This window comes from Lontra canadensis, unplaced genomic scaffold (genome assembly GCF_010015895.1).
Source record: "Lontra canadensis isolate GAN:19392208 unplaced genomic scaffold, GSC_riverotter_1.0 scaffold110, whole genome shotgun sequence".
NCBI lineage: Eukaryota > Metazoa > Chordata > Mammalia > Carnivora > Mustelidae > Lontra > Lontra canadensis.
In genome coordinates, this window is record NW_022631104.1 from 3,645,801 (window position 1) to 3,668,671 (window position 22,871).

A 22,871-nucleotide genomic window follows, 5' to 3' on the forward strand; every position below is an offset into this window, starting at 1 on the left:
CAAAATTTATCTAAACAAACGTGGAGGCCAGCATCAGCTCTTGGCTAATTGCATAATTGGCCTGAGGCCTCGCTGCCTCGGAGACTTCCCGCTCATTCCAAATCTTGCCCTGGAAACCCAAGCCGCTCAGCCTCGCCACGGAGCAGGCGTGTGTTTACGTGGCCAGACCTCAGCTTGGTGGCCCTGCAGGCGTGGAGTCTGACGTGCTCTGCGATCTGCTCTAAGTGGTCCCTGTCCATGGCTTCTGGGAGTGGGGGGAGCTGCTGCCTTTCTGGATTCGTTCAGCGGCACGAGTGTGAGATGGGAGTCACTGAGTCATGACCTGCATTGAATCATCTTAGTCTCTTGCTGCTTCTAGAGAAATGACCAGAACCCGCGGGTCATGGGACTTCTCTGCAAGAAAGCCACTTCTCCTATTAAGATGGCCAAACTTGCCAAGGAGTCTGGTGGCTCTGCCATGCGGTCATTCTTGCATTTTGACCTCAACTGCCTTTGTTCTATGACCGACGGGCCTCTTGTGCCAATTTGTCAACTGCCTGATGCACTGGGTGTCCGTAAGGTCTCAACCAATGTTCTAGAAGGGATCTGATACGGGCTTTGTTGTGTTCACCCAATTCTATCAGTAAGTGTCCCCCCAAAACCCCCAAATTTATGGATGATATCCATATTTGCTTTTAAAAAGTCCTGTAAAATTCAAACTTTTTTTTTTTTTTTTTACAATATCCCTAGGTCACGGGGACCCCCAAAGTCTTTGTTATGTGACGACTACGGTTGGTGGTCTACTGAAATGTTTGCTTCTGATCACAGACACCCTCCGTGCTAGGAGGACTGAGGGGCTGACCGAGATCACTCGGGTCTCCTCCCTTGCAAGTGTCCACTCTCACTCCACACTTCATGGGGAGTCCTTTGCCTTGGCTCTCACCTGAGTCTGGGCTCTTCTACCCTCTGAGCTCCCCCTGACATTAAACAGATGAACCCAGGAACCACGGCCGCTCTCTGCCTCTCCCACCTTCAACTGCTTAACACATGCTTTCGTCTTATCTTTACTCGGACAGGGTCAACACGTAAGGAGTGTTGAAGCCCATGGCTTTGCAGCCAGATGGCCTGGGTTCAAATCCTGACTGCCCCACTCCCTGTCTGCGAGCTTCTTCACCTGTCTGGGCCTCACCCGCAGAACGGGGATAACAGTAGTATGTGTATTTGTTGGGTACAGTCCCTGTAATGCAGTATAGAGCTTGATAAACCTCTGCTTTCCCAGTTATAAAGGCTTTACAAGACGTGTTTCATGGTGTGTGCCTACAGCCCCTTCAAATGGGCTCTGTTTTGATTGAGGTTCTGGCTGACGATGAGCCATGGTTATACTTCAGGATACTACCCATCGAGCCATAGTGACTTGGGCACACAGAGGTCAGCCGATCCACGGGCTGGCCAGCAGCTTCTGACCCAGCACATGAAGCTGAGTTGAGTGAAAAGATTCTTTTCTCTTTTTGAACTAGGAAATAAGGACCAATGCAGACTTGCTAGGTGTCCCTATAATAAATCTACCTTTGTGGATTGTCATAATATGAGCAGGTCTCTGTTCTTTTGTGCCCAGTGGAAAGATTCCCCCAAGGATCAAAAGCTTAATTCATATACAGCTCATCTATGTCACACTGCAGATACATGCACTTAAAAGACCAGATTTTGACTAAAGGAACAAATTTCTAGTGGCAAAATTTGGGGTCATCAGCAAAATGGCTGGAAGGCTTTCTGTCCCTTTTGAAATAGACTTTTTAGGCCGTCGGTGAAATACCTAAGACTTCAACAAATTGGTCTTAGCCCCCTTTTAATATCGACCCCTATTTCAGATCCAAATGCTACAATGTCCGTACATTTAATCAGGATGAAAGTCGTTTTCGTTTTTTTGTTGGTTTTTTTTTTTTAATCAACAGAGTTCACAGGTGAAAGTCTTCATGAGTTAAGGTGAGTACAGAGCAAACCCTTTCCTGGTTAACTTCTTTGTCACTCTGGAGAATGTCTCTACCAAAGCCTGGAGCTGTCTGGAGCTAGGGATGTGGAAGGAGGTATAAGAGAAGAAACAGCGGGAAATGACAGCTGGTGAGGGTTAATGAGGGCCCATGATGGAGTCTAGGTGGAACAGAGAGAAGAAAGACAGTGATCCTCCACCCATCAATAATGCACTCTAAGCCGGGTACCATGTTAGACGCTGGGAACAGACCAATGTTCAAAATGGACGCCATACCTGGCCCCAAGGTTATTACATATTAATGGGGGAGGCAGACATTCAAATAATCACACAGTGAAATCACCACAGATCATAGACAAATGTGACAAAAGAAACGAACGAGATGTTGTGATAAGAAGTATGTTAATGTTGTGGTCAGATGAAGGCTCTAGTCACAAGGCAAGGTGGGCAAAGACCAGCCCAGCTGGAGGGAGCAGTAAGCACGGGACACGTGGGGATCTCATGGCATGGAGAGAAAGACACCGACTGTGGCTGGAACTGGCTGATGAGGAGGACAGAAATCAAGATGAGTTTGGTAAGAAGGCGGGGGGCTAAGTTTTACATGGTCTAGGGGATCACGGTCAGGAGCTGGGTTTCATTTTGAGCACAAGGGAAGCCACTGGCTAGGATTAAGCAGGGGAGGAGCAACATCTCATTTATGTTAATACAGTCATTCATGCCACTGTGTGGAGCCTGGACGGCAGGGTCCTGCCTTTGCGTACAGGTCAAGTCAACAAGACCCTTCTGAGAAAACCAACACAGACAGCATCCAGGTGAGAGGGGGGCTGTGATGGAAGGAGGGGAAGCAAGATTTCTACCTCTAATAATTGGTCCATGGGGTGCCATGCACTGAAACGGAGAAAACCAGGGGCTTCTGGATCGGCTGCAGCGGGACTTTGGTTAAAAGCTCAAATAAGCATGTGGGTGTGCGGTAGAAACCTGGAGCTCAGCAGACAGGTCTTGGTTGGTGCAGGAGAGATGGCTGCAGATCAGAAGGCCAAAGAAGACCTTCGGGAGGAAAGGTCATGCGAGAGGCAGAGCAGCAGGTACAGAAGAGGAGCAACAGCAGAAGGAGGTGAGGGCGGGCGGCGGAGGGAGGGAATGCAGAGCTTCGGGACCCGGGAGATGAGGGCCAAGGGTCGGTGGAGGGGGACCAAAGGGAGATGTCTGGTTCTGTCACTACCCGCTGAGGACAGCAGCAGCAGCAACAGCCAGAACTTACTGAGGGTCTCCCGTGTGCCAAGCCTTGTGACCACGGTCTCAGATACACCATCTCTACGGCCGTAACTGTGAATGGATACCATCACGATGATGAGGACGATGGTGACGATGAGCATGACAATGATGATGATGATGATGATCATGATGGAACCCGAAGCTCAGAAGAGTTGAGCAACTGATCTAAGGTTTCCCAGCTCGCCAGTGTTGGGAACTGAACGCAGGTGTGACTAGCTCCGATGGTCAGAGTTCTAGAGACCGTGTATTAGTACAAAGACCAACAACACACCTTCCAGGCCATCTCTGCTTCCCCGGCCAGCTGCCCTTGTTCTAGGCAAGCAACTACGGACTTCTCACTGTCTTCCTGCCACAGAGCAATCCAGTGTCCCTCCACCCCCGCTCCCTTCAGGAGCTCAAGTCAACACCCTTCCTAACTGTCAACTCAAAGCCAAACCGTATCTGCTCCTTGGTTTCCCTTCAGGAACTAGAAGAGACCAAATGCTTGCGTGCAGAAGACGAAGCGCCTAACCTGGAAATAACAAAATAACCAATAGAAAACCTCTCTGAGCTGAAGATGCCAGTTAGCAAACAGCCTGAACAATGCAACCCCTTCTTATGAAGCAGTCATAAACAACAGAAAACACACGAAGAAAAGCTTAACAACTAACGAATGGAGAGTAAAGGAATGAAGAAAAATGGACAGGACTAGTATCTTGGAAGTTCTGTAACTTTACTGAGGGCCATGAAGGGAAATTCAAATGGAGAGAGAGAGAGAGAGAGAGAGACTTCCCATATTCCTAGATGGGAAGATTTAATGCTACGCACATGTCGACTCTCTCCAAACTCATACGGACATGCTATTAAAAAAATAGCAACACGATGTTTCAGCAACCTGCCAAATTATGGTGCAGCAACCGGACTATTCCCATCTTGCAGATAAGGAACCCAAGGGCTCAGGTGAAGAAAGTGGAGTAGATTTTAGGGGAATTAAGGCAAAAGCACAAAAAGATAATTGCATGATGTTCACTGCAGTTGTGTGTGGACATGTGTGGGCAGAGGAGGAGAAGAGCAGATCACAGGGGCCCTAAGCATTGTCACAAGGAACATGGGCCGTGGGGAATCTCTGGAAGGCTTAGCGGGGGCAGCGGTGCTGGAGGGACGGGCCGGTAAGAGCAAATCCGTGGTTTACAAAGCCCACCCTGGCTTCAGTGTGGAGAAGGCACTTGAAGGGGGTACATCTGCCGACAAGGAGGTGAGTCAGGGAGCAACAGGAGGTCCCAGAAGGAGACAGAAGGACAGAAGGACAGGGGCACCCAGCTTGCACAGGCACTGAGGATGGAGAACTCACACGAGTTGGCATTGGATGGGATATGGCAGGCTGAGCGAGAGGGAAGAGCCAGGGATGACTCCCGAGTGTCTGGCCTGAGAAAGGAATGGGCAGTGGGTCTGCTCATCCAAACAGAAAACAGAGAAGGAAAAGCAGGGCTGGAGAGGATCATGAGCCCAAGTCTGGACATCCTGGGGATTATTTCAAGCAAGTCTGACAGCACAGTACTGCTATAATCCACTGGGATTATAGAGAACTTGTCTTTGGGGCTAGCAAGCCATTAGGGGAAAATGTCCTATTTGGGGGTGGGAGTTGGAGGCAGAACACCACCTACTTTATGTACCCCAAATGTGAAGCAGGCACATAGCCTGGAGTGATAAAGCAGTATAAGGGCTTGGGGGTGGGTCTGGCGTCATGGCTGGTAAAGGCATCCCCAGCAAGACCCTCTCTGGGCTCTTCCCACACTCCTGTCGGAGGCCGAGTCCGCTGCGGCTTCGCGGTTTTCTCTCCTCTACCCCAGCACTCCCAGATATTCAGCTTATGCTTTTGTACATTTGACAAACCGTTGGTTGGCACTTGACGTCTCTTTCTTTTCTTTTTTCTTTTCTTCCTTCTCCCCCCCTCCTTTTTTTTTTTTTAGATTTTTATTTATTGAGAGACAGAGAGAGAGAGAGCACAAGCAGCAAGGAAGAGGCAGAGGGAGAAGCAGACTCCCCACTGAGCAGGGAGCCCAATGTGGGACTCGATCCAGGACCCCGGGATCATGACCGGAGCCAAAGGCAGACACTTAACTGACTGAGCCACCCGGGCGTCCCGACTGATGCCACCTTCTTACTATAATCTCCCTCCTCTCTGATATTGGAGCATGTGCTCCTTCATTTGTCACATTCCTTCAGACGTGACACTGTTTCCAAGGACGGTAAGATGGCTGTCAATAGGAACGCATGTGACCAAAGCCAGCCTTTTTATCGATGACACAGGAACGTCTGCGGGGTCTGTTTTCTTAACCTGTAACCATCTTCGTTGTCCTGATCCTTGCAGTTGGCTGTTCATCGTGGCGTTCGGAAAACAGGTCAGCCAAAGGAGAGCTAGCTTTCCTCCTCTAGGGAGAGTGTCTCTAGGGAGAGCAGAACCGAGGCGCTCTCTCGATCACCTGCGGCAGAATACCCACCCGGAGGGATCCAAGGGAAATGGTCCAAGCAAGAGTTACACTCGCAAATCTGACTTCAGGAAATGAGGGAGTAGCTTTATGGGGGTGAATTTTCTTTTTCTTTACCCAAACTACAGAAATGCGTGTATTTGTCTTCTGGCAAATGGGTATCCCAGACGTCAGCACAAGTGGAAGAAAGAGCTCGTCTGTGGTTGGTGTAGAGATAAGACAGGGACTCCCGGGGGGTCGGGGTGGGCGGTGGGGCATCCTCAAGAGGAAAAATGGGGTGTTCGCAAACACAGATCCCTGAACTGTGACCCTGGGTGATAAGCATCTGAGAGACTTATCTTACGAAGCTCTCAGGGCAGCCCAGGGTAACTTGGGAACCCCGCACCATCAGAGAATATTTTTGACGCCGACAAAAAGTTGTGGATAATTAGAACTGCCTTTTCTTATACGAAGGAGTTTTCTCCCTTTCTATAAATATTTAACCTTCTGTGTTTGCAATAAAAATTCTCCGAGTTTGCATTTCATGGGGTGAAGGTATCAACTCAGGCAAAGTACTCAGCGTGCCAAGCTTTGGTGACGCATGGAATGGTTCCCTTCGTTCTCGAAGCTTAAACGGCGCGCGTCTTTTAAAATTTAAAAGCAATTTTCTTGAGCAGCTAAATGTTTCCAACAACTTCTGTCTGGAGGGATTAAACGAGAGTTCCTTTTATTTTCTGGAGTCATTTTATTAATCAAACGCAAAAAGGCCATCCATTCAGCGGAGCCTGGTGGAAACAGTAACCCTGAATAATATTCAAGGATTTTCTTTTGAAGCCGACAGCCGGCAATTACTGTACTGCAAAAGACTATTTTACTATGGTACATTTCCTCAGGAGAGGAAATGATTTTTGAGAATACTGAAGCCTTTTTTATTCTAAAGCAGGCCAGCAACACCTGTACACAATCTTTCTAGACAACAATAAGACTTTTCTGAGGTTTCGTGTCATGACCATTTAATTTAATAGCGCCGAGAGTTTAAACAGGACACTAATACCTCAGTTAGCTGGCACGATTGGCGAACTGGGGATTCCAGTTAACTTAATTTTTCCATCAACTAATAGGAACCCATTTATGCAATGAAATTTCCTCACCAGGATACAGGGGATCTGGACATCTCTTTGCAGGTATGTACAATTTCATGTTCTGTCTCTCAGTCTGACATTTTTTTTTTTTTTTGAAGAAAAAAAAATCAGCATTTTTGCCCCTCCATAAATCTTCAAATTAATAAACCAGTAATCAAGCACATGTGAGAGGCCTCTCCAAAAGGGGAAAAAAAAAAAGGTTTAATTTCACACTGATAGTCTCCAGCTAAAGAAAATAAACTTAGCAAGGGAAATAAAATATATTCCTCCGAATCTGTGTAGCATTCATTTCACATGCTATACATCGACCTGCACCCGGGGAGACAGAGATACACAATACATGTTTGTTCGGACCCTAGACGCTCACAGTTTACATACAGGCGAAGTTGAGAACTTCAGAAGACACCAGAAGAGACAGGTGTTTAAAAATTTTTTTCTTTAAAAGTATAAAAAGCTACTCTTGCTTTTGAGAAGTCAAGGCAAGTGAAACGTACTTTTTGAAATGATTAGTGGAAAGAAAATAAATTTAAAATTATCCCTAGATCTTTTTTTCCACCAGCGGAAAATACAGACTGACTTTTTATCTTGAGCTCAGCTTGGCAGAATTAGAAAGCTTCAAAGATTCTCAGAATGGTGGGGCGCCTGGGTGCTCAGTCAGTTAAACTTCTGACTCCTGATTTCGGCTCAGGTCAGGATATCCGGGCTGTGAGATAGAGCCCAGCATCGGGTTCCATGCTCAGTGGGGAGTCTGTTTGGGACTCTCTGTCTCCCTCTGCTCTTCCCCTGCTCGCTTGCTCGCTCTCTCTCAAATAAATAAATCTTAAAAAGAAAAACAAAACAAAACAAAAATGATTTTCAGAAATGTGACAGGCAAATGGGGAAAAGTAACTGAAGGAACTTTCTGGCATGACTTGCCTGGGGCCCGAAGACCCCCAGTCTTCCTCAGTCTTTCTAGTTTCTAGGTCTCGAACTTGTCTTTTAATTACCAGATGCAAAGTCTTTCCAAGTCATGGGTGGGGCTTGATTTCTTTTCTCTGATGGTTTCCAGCAGGCAACCTTGGCCTCCGGATCTTGAGTTTTCTGGAATGCTAGGTTCCCTTCTCCCTGCTTCCCGGGTCCCCGCCCTGCTGGAGATCCCGAGCCAGTGGACCTGGGATGGGGCTTGGGAATTTGTATTTTTAGAAAGACTATCACGTTATTCTTATCATTAAGGAAGTTTGAAAAATATGTCCCTGGGTAAGATGATCTGCCTAAGAATCATGGGGGGTGGGTGGGCGGGGCAAAGTGGGGGGAGGTGATGGTGCCGGGAGGGAAAAGCACATTCCCAGGTCCCACCAGCTGGAGTGGCAGGTTCATTAAGCCTGGGGTGGGGCTTGGAGATCTGCGTTTTCAACGAGCACCTCGGCCGACATCTAGTTGACAGAAACATTGCCCTCGGTGCTGCTGGACACAGACAACCAGAATCAGGAGGAAGCCCCGGAAAGGTCCGCAGTGCTGATACAAAGCTGGGGCATCCGGAACATCTCCCCCTCCCCCCGCCCTCCCCAGCTCTGGGAGTCCCGGGCTGCTTCCTGTCGCTCCTGATCTAACCTAGTTGGACCACCTCTCCAGGGCCCCAGCGGCGGCCAGGGTTAAGGCCAAAGCACAGCCAAGATGCCGTTTTGGCCCTGACCCACCATCTAGGACGCGGAGAGGTACAACGACAATCGCCTTAGGGAAAAATGGCAGAATGTCTCTTGGAAGGGTCATGGCTTGGGGCAATCGCACCTAGAAATCACGAATAAAGCAGTCACTGGCCACTTGGGGACGGACACGCAGCTCCCTATGAGGTCTGCTTGAAACAAACCTGTCTCCACCACCAGCTGCTACGGCACTCAAGCTTAGAGAAACAAATACTTCAAAGACAAACAACACCTTCCCATTTTCCCTTCAAACATGACTAATTTTGCTCAATACTTCTGAAAAGTTTTAACGAACTTCTGGAAAGCCCACATTCCTGCATGGGGCCCTTGCCAATAACTGTATGGACCTCGCTCTCCGGGAACGCCTAGGGAAATATCAGACTTGGTGGGGCTAAAAAAATTTTTAAAATAGGGCAAGATCGTAACTGGGATGCACAGCTACACTCGAACGCTTCCCCACGTAGTCCGACCCCAGCCTTTCCCCTAAGCGGCTGAACTCCCAACATACCCGGTAGTTCAGCTCTGCCCACAGGGCTCTCATTCGCATCTTAAAGATTCCGAATGAAAACAAACTTGCCTTAGCACGAGCAGGCTGCTTCTCCAGAAGGGACAAGGGAAGGGACGTGGTTCAGCCCACCCACAGGCACTCCTCTCTGACTTGTAAATATCGATGTGCAACACACCATTATTTTGGCTTTGGAAGACTACACTGTCTGCTTCGTTGGGGTGGGAAATTACCACGGGGGGGGGGGGGGGGAGAAAAAAATCTCCTCTTGAACACGGCCAGAGCTGAAGATTCTTACGCATGAAGAGTGCAAATGGTTGTCTTTCAGTTTGGAAAGAAAAAGCCAAAAAAAAGGTTTGCTGGGGAAGCTCTGCAGTGGTATTTTACCTCAACACATCTTTCAAGTTGGATGGCTTGTAAGCGCATGGCTTTGGTTCTGGTCTTCCACCTTCAGATAACTCTAAGCTGTCTGTGGCAGCTGCAGAGGCCGGGTCTTGAAATGAAATAAAGAAATAATTGCTTCGGGGAACAAAGGAAGAAAAAAAACCCCGCTCTCTTAGCTGGACTGCACGGCCCCCAGGGAATGTGTGTGGTATGTGTTCCTGATTAATACTGTGCGGTGTGGTGAGGAGGAATCCCTGAGCAAGCCCAGAGCATCAGAAAGACGTGTGATGTGGTCAAAAGAGCGGCTTTCAGAGGCGTATACCTGGACTGGAATCGCGGCTCCACCACTGATCCGCTACGTGACCTTGACAGAGGGCCTTGACCTCTGGGGTCTTCACTCCTTAGCTGCAATATGGGAATAAGACCACCTACCACCTTGAGGGGGTGTGAGGGGGACTGGGGAGGACGACGTATGGCACATGCTGACTTTGGTAAAACTCAACATCCATGGTTGTACCTGCCCACCGCATCCCCCCACCCGCCAGACGGAGAAGAAAGGGATTCGTCTATAAACCAAAAGAACAGGGAGGAGGCAATACCCACTCAGACGGGTCAGTAAAATGTGGGAAGACAGTCAGGCCGTGGACAACAGGGCACAGATGGTAACAACGGATAGGGGTAGGAATCCAAAGTGGGAAGTTGACTGGTACCCCAGGCCCCTGGAAAGGCTCAGGAGTGGGGATGCACGAGGTAGTTCTGAAGGCAGAGCTGGAAACAGGGGGGGCTGGTTACAAATGACATGAGCCTCAGTTACATCCCGGACCCCCTTCTGTCACCCTCCACGACCAGGCAGCTACCTCCCCACTATCCTCTCGGGAAAGAGGTTCAGAGGAGAAACTGTGCCAGAGGAGTGCTAAACACAGGGCAGCAGGCACAGGAGAAGGAAGAGATTAGGTGAGAGGTTGAAAATAGGGAAATTAAATAAAACTTTTCATGTGGACCAGAGAGCTGGCTATCCCGTCCCCCCTACTGGGCTCCCAGATGCCGCTGGCTAAGCTTCTATTCACCAGACAGGGGACTATAGGTCTTCCCTCGGCAGAAAGGGACCAACCAAAGAGAAAAAACCTGCTAGGGGACATCTGGGGTTCCCAATAAAATAACTAGGTCCTTCCCTGTCTGATCGTCCTCCGGGCAAAGTTACAACTCAAGAAACCCCACTGATGCACATACAACTTTTGGGTGTCTTTTGGTGTTTCATTCTTAAACAGTAATGGGTAGCCAAGCATCACTAGACATTTGACGCAAGAGAAAAAGAAAACACCCCCCCCCACAAATCACTCCCCCTTCTCCCTGCCAAATATCCCCCACCAAAACCATGAAAAGAAATCGAGGGAAAAGACGAAGCAAACAACAGAAGAAACTGTCAAAGAAACACTAATTGATATCCTCAGAGATATAATGTCTACTAAAAGATTTTGTGTCTCTGAAACCAGAACTGAGTACCATTTAAAAATCAGAAAACCCAAGTTACAAAAATAAGGCAGTGGCAGTAAACCAAGGGATGGATGTGAAGAAGAAATGTTCCAGAAAGGAACAAAAACACAAAGGAATGAGAAACAGGAGAGATAACAAGGAAATCAACAATTTCTTTAGAAAGATTTATTTATTTGAGAGAGAGAGAGAAAGCATGAGCAGGGGGATGGAGCAGACTCCCTGCTGAGTAAGGAGCCTGACGTGGTGCTCAGCCCCAGGACCCTGAGATCACAGCCCAAGCCGAAGGCAGATGCTTAACTGACTGAGCCACTCAGGTGCCCCAGGGAAATTGACAAAATTAAACCAGGAGGCCCAACAGCCAACCATGAATGTAGAATGTGCCAGAAGGAAAGGAAAGGAAAAGGAGAGGAGGTACTTATCAAAGCTCTAACAGAAGAAAAAATGGTCAGGACAAAGGCAATGAAATCCAGCCGGAAGGGCTCACCAAGTCGCCAACACCAGGACAGGGGGCTGGCATTATTCAAAGGCCTTGCGCGTGAGATCCAGAATGTTCACGCTAAGGAAAAGCTCTAAAAAGCAAAGCAGGACATGTAACAAGACTCAGGACAAAATGGCACTGGACTTGTCAAGAGCACCACTGGGAGCCAGAAGACAATGAAAGATGCCTTTAGCGTTCGGAGCACAAATCGTCCTTGGCCGAAAATTCTATAGCAGTCGATCTGTTAAACTGTACGAGGCAGAAAGTGGGTATTTTCAGACATGCTGTATCTCAAGAAATACGCTTCTCAGGCAGTCCCTGTCAGAGAGCTAGGAGAGGGTGTGCCCTATCACACAAGGAGGTAAACCAAGGAAGAAGATATGAGTTCCAAGGATGGGAGCTCTGAGGGGAGAACGAGGGGAGAAAAGTCTCAGGAAGACATCAAAGTCCCAGGGCAGTGGAGGGGCAAGGTGCCTGGAGAGCTCGCAGTTTGGGTTCAATCAGAAGCTGGGGGTTCAGGAGGGCTGAGTCCTGAACAGAGAGCAGAATACGGACAAGATGGGTCCACTGGTGTGTATCTCACAGATCTAGAGGCATTTCTCAGCTCCGTAGTAATTCAGGGCCAGAATTACGAGAAGCAAAGGGAAAGGATGACACTAAGTCCAGGAAAACCAAAATACTGGGTCGGAAAGGAAGTCTAATTATAGTAAGCTACGTGGCTCGGGGAAAGACACCGATATGGTCAAAATGAAAATGCTGAACCATGATCTACCTAACAACTGAGATTGAACTCTGTTGGGAGCAGAGAGGAGGGATGTGTGAGCGCGTGTGTGCGTGCGTGTGTGTGTGTGCGGGAGGGGGTGGGGGGCAGCCGGGGAAAGGACGAAGTCCACCTTCCATGGCAGAAGTTAACAGACAACATCTCAAACCGCAGTTAGATCAAGTCCTCGGAGTACAAGCATAGTCTGCAGAAGGAAGACAGTGCGATCCAGGGGAAACAGGTAGGAGGAGCTGAAAGCGCTCTCCTCGGGGGACCGGGGCCCGGGGGAAGGGAGGTGGGGCAGGTCACCGAGGCTTTCTGTTCCTGGTTTGAAACGGACCCTGCACGTCTGTCTTTGTGAACTATGCCTGGACACTATTTCGAGTCATCCACAGGCCAGAGTCTGTGTGAAACGCCTCCCCCTGCCTGCTGGCCATGGGGATCAAGGGCACCTGTGCAGCAGGGGTGGGGGGCTGCGGGGGGTGAGTTCCACCCCCATCTGAACCATACGGATCAGACCCAGTACCCGGGTGCAAGAGAGAGAGAAGAGAAACACAGACTCTCAACGGTCTCTGCTTGGCTGTCCTGCCAGCACATGGCCACACACAGAAAAGATTTCAACAAGCTGACCACACACTGATGATCATATGACTTTTGAGCGCACCCCAAACTGCAGGAGAAGCATCTCAGATCCCATTGTGCGACTACACAGGGAAGGAACGTCAAGGAGCCTCTGGCAAGTCCCGATCTCTGGTTGAAAGGCATTTTTTAATCCAGGGCATCTCGAACTCTCCATGGCATGAGCAAATAATGGAATCATCATCTCTATGTCCTGTATATACCTACACGGAAGCACACTGCTCACTAGTCCGGGGCGCCCCCCTTCTGAGGCTGTGCTGACTGCCCCCCATCCAACCCCCACCCCAGGCTCATTCCCTTCTAGTGCAGTCTGCGGGGCGGGGGGCGGGGGGGGACACCCCTTGGGGGGCTTTCCCATTTGACCTAAGGTCAGCCACAAGAAGGACATGCAGCAGAGCCGCGGAGAGCAAATTCTGGGAAGGGAGGAGGAGCCTATCAGATCTAAAAGGAATATCAACACAAACCCTGCTCATCGACTGAGCGGACAGTTTCTGGGTGTTCTACAAAATCATTGTCGAATTAACATGCTGCCAGCACCGCGGCAGATACTCAGGCCAGGACAGAGCTAGCTCTTCTTGGAAAGCGCTGTCCCTTTCTTTTCTGTTAGTATTGTAACTGGGTAAATAAATGGGTGACAATTCTTTTTGCACGTTGGTTTTCCAGGATTCTCTTCCTGGCGCGGAATTTGGTGTTTCAGCACGAGAGTAATTTAGTGCTTGATATATTCTATTTACGCTCTTGTCTGCGGGTAAACATTTTCGATTTCTTCAGCCGTGCTGATGTTAAACACACACACACATATTTTATCATAAACTACTCCATATCTTCTTTGGAATACGGAGTTTATGAATTATAAATAAAATCTCTCCTGGGATCGTGGCTGGGCTGTCCTCGTTCCAGTCTGCTCTACAAGGTTCTTAGGTTCCAAGGTGGGAGAAGGAATGAGGCTCTCTGGACAGTCTGGAAGGCTTGCTGGCCGGTCAGCCCAGCGCGCTGTTCCATCCGTAAATCCCGGCCGGCCAGACTCCGTGAGCTTACCCATTTATTTATGCTGTTGTGTATACTTTGCTGTTGTTTCCAAGAAACGGTTCTGTTTGAAATTCTCCAGCCTTGCCTTAGTTGAACTGAGGGGAAGCAGGATTGTTTTTCCTCATACGCCTATGTGTTCCCAAGGACTGGAAGCTGCCAGCCAACCAGCCCAGAACTGGGACTCGGGAACAAGCAGCTTCTTTGCGTGGTCAGAGGGACACATCAGACAAGGGGTCCCCGAACATGAATCTCAGAAGGGTAAGGGCAGAGGCATCCTGAGAGTCCAAGCATGGTCTCAGCGGTGGTGCCCCGTGGTGGGGCTTCAATGTGGACTGGCTTGGAGACCTCCCCCTGCAAGCTTCGGTATGTCACCACCAAGTGGCGGCAGAGAGAGTAACAGGCGCACAGGGCCAAGGGGGCTCCTGGTTCCCAGTCGGGAGACGGAATGCTCTTCCAAGCCGTGGCTCGGAATAAAAATAGAATCTGTTTATTAAACTTGTCTCTTTCATAACACAACACAGGCTGGGAAAGAGAACCACTCAGCAGACACAATAAAGGGAAAGCATCGGGTGTTTCTCTGGCTACCTGTGAATGCCCACCCTCCAGCTTGCTCCGCTCTGAGCCCAGGCCAGGCAGAAAGCAGTCTCCTCCTCCCACCCAACTCGGGGAAGAGTCCCCTCAGCTGTGCGTTTGGACCCCTTCAGCCTGGAAACGCTCACTCCTGGCCACAGGTCTGCAAAAGGCGGTTGGTTTCCTCTTGCTCCTCTGTTCCTGAGCTCCAAATGCTCAGAAACCCCTGAGTATTCAAATGCCGTGACCCCATCCCCCGGCCCCGTCCTTAAGCACAGGGCCTGACACTGGGCCAGTGAGTGAGCTGGCCATCCGGAGACTATTTTCAACACAGATGAAGGGAATCTGCCAGAAAATGGGACAGAGCTTGAAGTCTTCGTAACAATCATGATGGGTACTGGTCGGTTGGGCAAACAAATTCAATGCAGCAACATTCTGGAACTGGGTCGAGTCTTTAAGTAACAGCACACGCCTCCATAGCCACGTTCCTCCAGGTCTACCGATGGAGGAGGAAAAGGACCTATGAAGCACTTAATGGGGGCCAAGCGTTGTTCTTGTGTCTTAACTTTGTCATCCTCACAAACCTTACCACCAGAGGGATGTCTCTCTCTCTCTCGCTCCTTGCGCTGTGCCACCCTTGTCCCGAGGAGCTCTCTGCTGGCTGCAGGGTCAAGTTAGCAAGGCTCCGTGGCCAACACTGCAGCTGTCAGGGGCGAGACAACCCACACCCCCAGCTTCCGGCAAAGGAAAAACAAAGGGGTGTTCCAGGTCACACAGCTGGGAAGTAACAGAGGGGGCTCAGATCCACAGTCGGGCTGTGCGGCTCTCCCCCGGGTCCCGTACCTCCCAAGCTCCCCCCACAAAAGGAAGTGGTTTGTTCCTCCCCCGTCAGGCCAGGAAGGCTACACAGAGGGCTGGAATTTAGAGACTAGTATTGAAAATGACCACATCATAACCTGAGCGCGCGAGAAGGGTGCGTGTGAGTGGTAAGACGGCTTTGGATAATTCTCGGAGACCTGGTGAAGGGAAGGGCCTTTTGGGTTATCTGATTACAGTGACACAGGGGATGGGAGAGGGTCTGATGATCCCTCACCCCTGGAAAACACGGCTGCAGAAGCACAAGACTCTAACTGCTTTTGGACTGAATCCTGCACGCTGTAGTTTGCAAAGAGCCTTTATGATCACGATGTATTTTGCGCTCTGCAGTCGCTTGCTACAGGAGAAGTGGGAGAAGTCTCCTTTGTTCACGGTGTCGCACCCTTAATGCTGCGGGGAGGCAGATACAGAAGGGATTCCTTGGGGTGAGGGCAGAGGCAGCTGCTGCTTCCCCACCACGGCCAGCCCTGGACGACGGTGGAACGAACAGCCGACGCCTGGTGTTTTGCAAGTCAGAGCTGTGTCAGCCTTATGCTCTTTGCAACAGACATCAAAGAGCAGACTGGAAAGACTGAATCACCGCGCTAAGGCTTCTGGGCACGGGCAGGGTGCACGGGAAAGGACTCTGAAAACAAGCGTGAACAGAGGGATCGTGGGGTGCCTTCACGAGGAGGGATCGGGGGAACTGGGGGGGCCAGGGAATCCTGGGTGTTGGTGTGCATGATGGACTGACTTATGTGCCCCCCCAATTTGTACATTGAAGCCCTCACCCCTATGTGACTGATTAAGCAGGTAATGAAGGTTAAATTAGGTTATAAGGCTGGGAGTCCTCATCCAACAGGGCTGGTGTCCTTATGAGGAGAGGAAGAGACACTGGAGGGCTCTCGCTCTGTCTCCATCTCCCCTCTCCTTCCTCCCTCTCCTCCTCCTCCCTACTCCTCACACCTGGCACAGGGAAGGCCATGGGAGGACAATGCAAGGAGGAGGCCTCACCAGAAACCAGTGCAGCCAGCACCTTGATCCGGGATGTCCCAGCCTCCAGAACCGTGAGAAAACACATTTCCGTTATCTCGGTCACCTGGCCCATGGTTTTTGTTAAGGAAGCCCTGGCAGACGGACACAGTGAGCCGTGGCCTTGCCCCTTGGCCAACACTCGCTCATCTCTCCACACTCCGAGTTACCTCCTCCGTCAGGCCTTTCTCACCTAGCCTTGCCACTTCCTCCTGGATGCTCCCACTCTACACGAAGACGTTCTGTCTGGGAACCTGTAGTGAGTCTGTCTGCCCCTACTTTTTTAAAGACATAAGTCCGTCTGCCCCTTAGACACCAAGCCTCTTGAAAGAAGACATCATCTTCTTCAACTTTATATTCCTAGTCTGGGCAGGTGGCGAACATTTCATAATTTCACGGAATAGACAAAGAAACAAATGAGTCTAGGACATGGTCTTAGAAACGTGCGTTTTAGCGTAAATGTAACGACAAGACTTATTCACTCGTTGACCCAACAATCAAGAAGTATATAGCTTGGGTGGGGTGAACAAAGAAGTAAATCATGAAGAGAGAACACTATAACAGCAAGAACATTTCTAGAAGATGACGTGAAAAGATGAAGGACTGGCAGCGGAAGAGAGTACAATTCCGCTCACTTGTGTGAACGATGTATGATTGTGTGTAATTGAACGGGAAGGGTTAGTGCCACAGAGGAGAAGCTAAGTGGGTTTCAAAGGGGGACAAATGTGGTGGCTGACTCCTGCCTCTGGTGCCAGTTTGGGGACTCGGGGCAAGACACTTAACTTCTCTGGGCTTCACTGGTCTCTCTCTTTTTTTTTAACACACATAAATTTTGCTGTAGTATAACACAGACACAGCAAAGGACTCACACACAGCAAAGTTGCTCGGGGAAGAGCTCAGTGGACTCTCGAGTTGCCGTATCTTGTAAACAGAGACAACACATGTACCTGTTGCGGAGGGCAGATGTGAAGGTCAGACGGTGTAATGCGTAGGGCGCCCTCTGCCCGGGGCCCAGCGCACAGGGAGCCTATTACTCCTACGGTGACCTGTCCTGCCTGTGACCGCAGTTCCAAACCTGACTCACACATGGTCGAGCCCTGCATCATGTTTTACACAGCTTGGTGCAGACTCAAGAAAAAGAGACGCTGAATCCCACTCCCGATACACCTGCGAATCTAGCAACTCAGCATTAGGATCCCCTTTCTGCCACCCTGCCCGCCACAATGGTTTAACGGACAGGCTCTTCATCTACTTAAAACGCCAACTAAGCTCCGAGTTTCAAATGGAGCTAATGGAGGCAGCGGAACAGATCTGGAAGTTTCTTTGGTCGGCACACGAGAGAGAGAACCTCTCAATTCTCAAACAAGCCGAGTAAGGGCTCTGGGGCCAGGCAACATTTGTTAGGGACACAATCAGAAGACAGGGACAGTTGGGGGCCCCGGTGTATTTTGAGCAGCATGCTTATATACCAAGTAACCTCCGTGTACCGAACAAGGCCAGACCAAACAGTCACTTAACTGGGGGCAGCCTGACGAGTAGAAAGAAGTCCTTCCTCTCTACTCCCAAATATCTTCCCTCCCAGGATTTTGGGCTCAGGGTGCCTGAAATTCCACAGCAGGGCGTTCTGTTTAGGAACCTGTCAGTCTCTTAGTCTGTTCGCATCTGAAATGGCAAGATGGCTGGCTGGGAGGACACTTTCTGTCCCCGGTATGTGAGCGTGAATGAACTTGGGATTCCTGTGCTCTAGAGCAGAAGACAGCAGACCCCGGAGACAGGCAATGACAGAAGAGCAGTGCATGCGAGTACGTGTACGAGCGTGTAAGCTGGCGGGGCGGGCGCTGGAGAGGGAACGTCCTGACTCCTGCACCTTGGGCCCCGGGCTGGAGCCCCCGGGAGCCACAGGCACAGGACAGAATCTGGCAACCAAAAGGCCGACGGAGGAACTAGTCCAGGATTTCCTGAGTGGCTTTCCACCCTCCTCCTCACCCTGTCCCGCTCCTGTCTCATCTCTTGCCTCTCCCATGAATGCTCCGTAAGCCGACATATTTCTTTCCTTCAACCTTAACTGAGTGGCACCCATCCCTGCAAACGTTTCTCTGCAAGTCCTCAGAAAACCCAGGTTCTCCTAAGTAGGGAGGGCAGATGTGGCTGGAGGGGAATTTACAGTCTGTGACCAATTAGCCAGATGGGCTAACCCTCCCACCTGGTTTTTCTCTTGTCAGCGTTTTGTGAGCTCCCTCACTTCTGCTGGCCCCCCGTTTGTGGAAGGTCATTTCCCTCTGGCCTTGGGGGTTCACGGTCTGAGGGCCGTTTGGGTTCACGTATGCTCTTGGACTTTAGATGGCCCTGGTGACCAAGACACACTCTCCCCGACATGCGTCTTGGCCCAGGCAGCCTGACCTTTGCTTCTAGATGCGTATCTCAACATTGTTTCCACACTTCTGTGAGCTCCAGCTTTGCAGCTGGGGCAAATGTGGTTCCGTGATTAATTCCAAACATATGCTGCACTGAACGCTGGGTCTTAGCATACATATCTGCATATCATTTCCAAGGCAAACTGAGGAACGGATTTTGAGCTGTAAAAAGCCATGATCTGAGAGGAGGAGGGGATGGCCTGTTTCAGTCTTTGTTCTTACACTGTTTAACGTGCTACTTCTGGCCTCCAGTCAGGGGAGCTGGGCTGCTTCTAGTTCTAAAGGTCATCCTTTCAAATTCTTTGTCACTGTGAATGCCGTGTAAACTCCCTGACTTTCAGTCTGGGTTTGCCTTAATCAACCAGCCGACACTTGGAGATGGAGAGGGCTGTATGTGGTTATCTAGCTGAGATCTTGGAACCCAAACTAGGTATGAACATAAATCACATAAGACAAACATTCATCTCGCCTTTTTTTTCTTTTTAAACAAATTTCCAGGGTTGAAAATTCCCCCATTGTTTCCAAAGCCAAAGAAACTGGACATGACACATCCCGACAAAGGCATTACCATGTGTTACACACTCGCTTTCCTTTTCAGGCATGGGTTTACTTTCCCAAGAACAGTGCCATTTACAAACACAAAATCACAAATGTCGCTTTTTCTAACCTGCATTTACTTCCCATGCAACTACTATTTTTTTTAAACTGACATTTCCTCTCTGTCCTTTTTTTTTTTTTTTTTTTTAGATTTTATTTATTTTAGAGAAAGAGAGAGAGGGAGCAAGCAAGCAAGAGTTGGGGGAAGGGCAGAGGGAGAAGCAGACTCCCTGTCCAGCAGGGAGCCGGACTCGGGGTTGGATCCCAGGACTCTGGGATCATGACCTGAGCTGAAGGCAGAGGCTTCACCGAATGAGCCACCCAGGTGCCCCTCCTCTCCATCTCTTCATTCCTCCATTGGCGAGGTGGTCAGCATGTGCTCTCTCTTAAGCCATCTCTGGCATCTTTGAAAATTCTGTACAACTCCAGGTTCTTACTACTACTGAACAGAGGTCCTGATATTTAAAACCTATGTCATCCACATCTCTCCCAGGGATGTGCAGTAACTACAGATCTCCATCAGCCAACCCCCACTTTCTTTTGTATACTTGTAGTTTCCGATCAGATCATTTGTACCTTCTTCCGGCTCTTTTCATGTTGGCAAACCGATTCCCCGAATCATATGGAATGATAACTCATAATGTCTAATGCCTGTCTTTGGCTGGAAAAGCTGAGTATAGTAATAGGTGGGAAGGGAGTACGCCTTCTATGTCTAAGGAAACCTCACACACCTAGTGGAGAGCCAGCACTCAAAATAATCTGAGTGGCATTAAAATATCAGATGTTAGATCTCTGAATACCCAGCTCCTAGTTCCCTGACTTATATAAAAACTGTTCTAGGAGAAAAGCCTTAAAAATCAGGTGTCAACATTGGGTCTTATTTTAAGCCTAGGACAGATGATAAACTAATACCAAGATGAAAAATACACACATTAAGCTGGCTTCCTGACCCTGGGCAGAATTTTCTGAGCTAATCTCACTACGTATGTCTGCTACTCTGATGAACTTTAGAAGTGTGACGACAAGGAGCCCTCAAACTCCCTCTGGGATTCTGAATCAGAGTGTGAAATTTATAAACTAACTTGGGGGGGGAATCTACATCTCGACACTTTGGGCCAGCCTATCAAGGAAAATGGCACATCTCTACATTTATTCAAATCTTCTGTCTGTAGCTATAATTTTTCCTACCCACTATCACCCAAGCAACCTGCATAAAATAGCTGAAAAAACAGCTTGCCTGCACCTTTGACCAGGGGCTAAGCCAAACGCAGGCACTCATGTTTCATAGATGGATGCAAGACCCCGCTGGGACCCAAAGGAACCTTTCCCACGACCCTCCTGATTGTTGTTAAGGAAGGAATCCTTCCACAGAGGAAGACGGACTTGAACGTGCGGCTGCCCGGTGCGGTGCTCTCCACCATGAGAAGACAGTCTGTGGCAGGAAAGCAGGATGCCGACGCAGAGATGATAAAGGAGGAAGGGTGCACAGCCCCACCACTAACCCCGCCGTGCCTGTGTATGTATCAGAAACAATTACTTCTTGCATATCCTAAAACTGCTGCCCTAAATATATGACTCTGTGATGACTGTGACCCTGACTGGCAAGCTCGTGGGTTTGGAGCTGTACGTACTCCCAACACCTGTGCCCTGGGGTCCTAACACAAACAGTCCTGGGGGTGCCAAGGATCCTGTTCCGCTTCGTAAGGTATCAGTTCCTCTAGTTACGACCTGCAATTCTTCTGGGTATGACCTCCCCACTCCCAGTTCCAGCTCCGGGGAGCATCCCTCCTTTGCTTTTGCTTTAGCTACAGTTGGGTCTTGAACTTGAGTAGTGTTTTAGTTTTCTTCAAGGTCCCCTACTTCTTGTTGAGTTTTTGTAGCTATTGGTTTGTTGTTTGCAGGGTTTTAAGTAGGCTCCATATGTGGGGCTTGAAGTCACGACCCTGAAGATCAAGACCTGAGCCGAGATCGAGTTGGATCCCCAACCGACTGAGTCACCCAGGTGTCCCTGGAGCCACCGTCAACGTGCCCTCTCTGTTCTCTGTGACATTTTCTAACTGGTTAGGGGTGACTGTGAGAACCACTTTTTGTGTATTTGTCTTACAACTGGCAAAGGACTTGACTTTCTTTCTGGTTTTTAGTGGATTCTCCTGAATTTGCCAGGTAGAGTCTTACAAATGTTCACAAACATGCTAAGTCTGATTCCACCTTATTAATTTACTTATTTGCACACTGTAGAGATGAATGATGGGCATCAGCAGTGAAAGGGGACATTCTTATTTTGTCCTTGATCTGATCTTGTAAATTTTTACCATCAAGCAAGACAGCAGCATTTAGTCTGCAATAGTTATTACTGGGTATGATATCATCTTTAATTCCTAGCTTGAAGAGCTGTTTTTTTTTTTTTTTAAAGATTTCATTTGTTTATTTGAGAGACAGAGATCACAAGTAGGCAGAGAGGCAGGCAGATAGAGAGAGGGACGGAAGCAGGCTCTCCGCTGAGCAGAGAGCCTGATGCGGGGCTCGATCCCAGGACCCTGGGATCATGACCCGAGCCGAAGGCAGAGGCTTTAACCCACTGAGCCACCCAGGTGCCCCGAAGAGCTGCTTTTTAAAAAAAATCTTTATTTTTTTAATGTGCTTTTCCCTACCGTGCAATATATACTGTTTTCCAATAATTCCCCAATTTTGAGCAATTTATACATGGTTTTTTCCCATTTATATATTTGGTTAGGTATCTACTTGTCTTGGCCTATTTAACTTGGGAAGTCTAGTTTCTTATTGTGGCGTTCTACTAGTTCTTTGTATACATTTCATGCAAATCTTTCTTCAGATAAGTGTTTTGAAGACATAGTCTCCTAGCCAGTGGCTTGCCTTTCCATTCCTTGAATGCAGTCTTTTACAGAGCGGACAATATAAATTAATTCAAGTTCATACTGTCATTTTTTTCATGGATCATGGTTTCTGTGTCGTATAGGAAAATCAATCACCGAACTTTAACCCATGTAGATTTTCTAAGTCCCCCACCATAATTTTTATAGTTTTGCACTTTATATTTAAGGCAATGAGTACTTTTGAGTGAATTTGTATCTAAGGTGCAAAGTTTGTGTAAAAAATTCCTATGGTTGTCCATTTGTACCCTCATTTGCTGATGATGACTAAAGACCAAAAACTAAACAAATGATTTTTTCTGCGTTGATGTGCTTTTATTCCTTTGACCCAGGTCACGTTAACTGTATCTGTGTAGATCTGTTCACGGACACTCTGTTCTGTTCCATTTATCTATGTGTTCATTCTTTTCAAAACATCATGCTCTCTTAATTATCGTGGCTTTATAATAAATCTTGAAACGGGCAAGTGTGAGTTCACTGACTTGTCCTTCGTCAGTAACTGCCGATGTGACTCAGTGTTTAACACAAGTTTGTCACTATTTACAAAACAGCTTGCTGAGATTTCTATGAGGATCGCATTGGATCTTCAGATCAATTTAAGAACTGGTATCTTGATAATATTGTGCCTTTTGGTCATGAACAAGAAATATATCTCGAGTGAATTATTTTTCTTTCATGGCTTTCAAGAGTGTTTCTTAATTTTTACATTGT

The 22,871-nt window shown here is 48.7% G+C and overlaps 1 protein-coding gene across 2 annotated transcripts in view; it reads right to left on the bottom strand.

The window, feature by feature from the left end:
- Positions 1 to 22,871, bottom strand: part of STX8 (syntaxin 8) — a 241,413-nt gene that overhangs the window by 18,777 nt on the left and 199,765 nt on the right. The window contains exon 8 of one of the 2 annotated variants that reach the window (XM_032840021.1): positions 15,627 to 15,872. The exons of the other annotated variant lie outside the window; for it this stretch is intronic. Within the exon in view, the coding sequence (XP_032695912.1) occupies positions 15,832 to 15,872 (41 nt within the window). The 3' untranslated portion in view covers positions 15,627 to 15,831. Of the gene's footprint in view, positions 1 to 15,626; positions 15,873 to 22,871 lie in introns of those variants that run through there. 2 annotated transcript variants of the gene reach the window in all.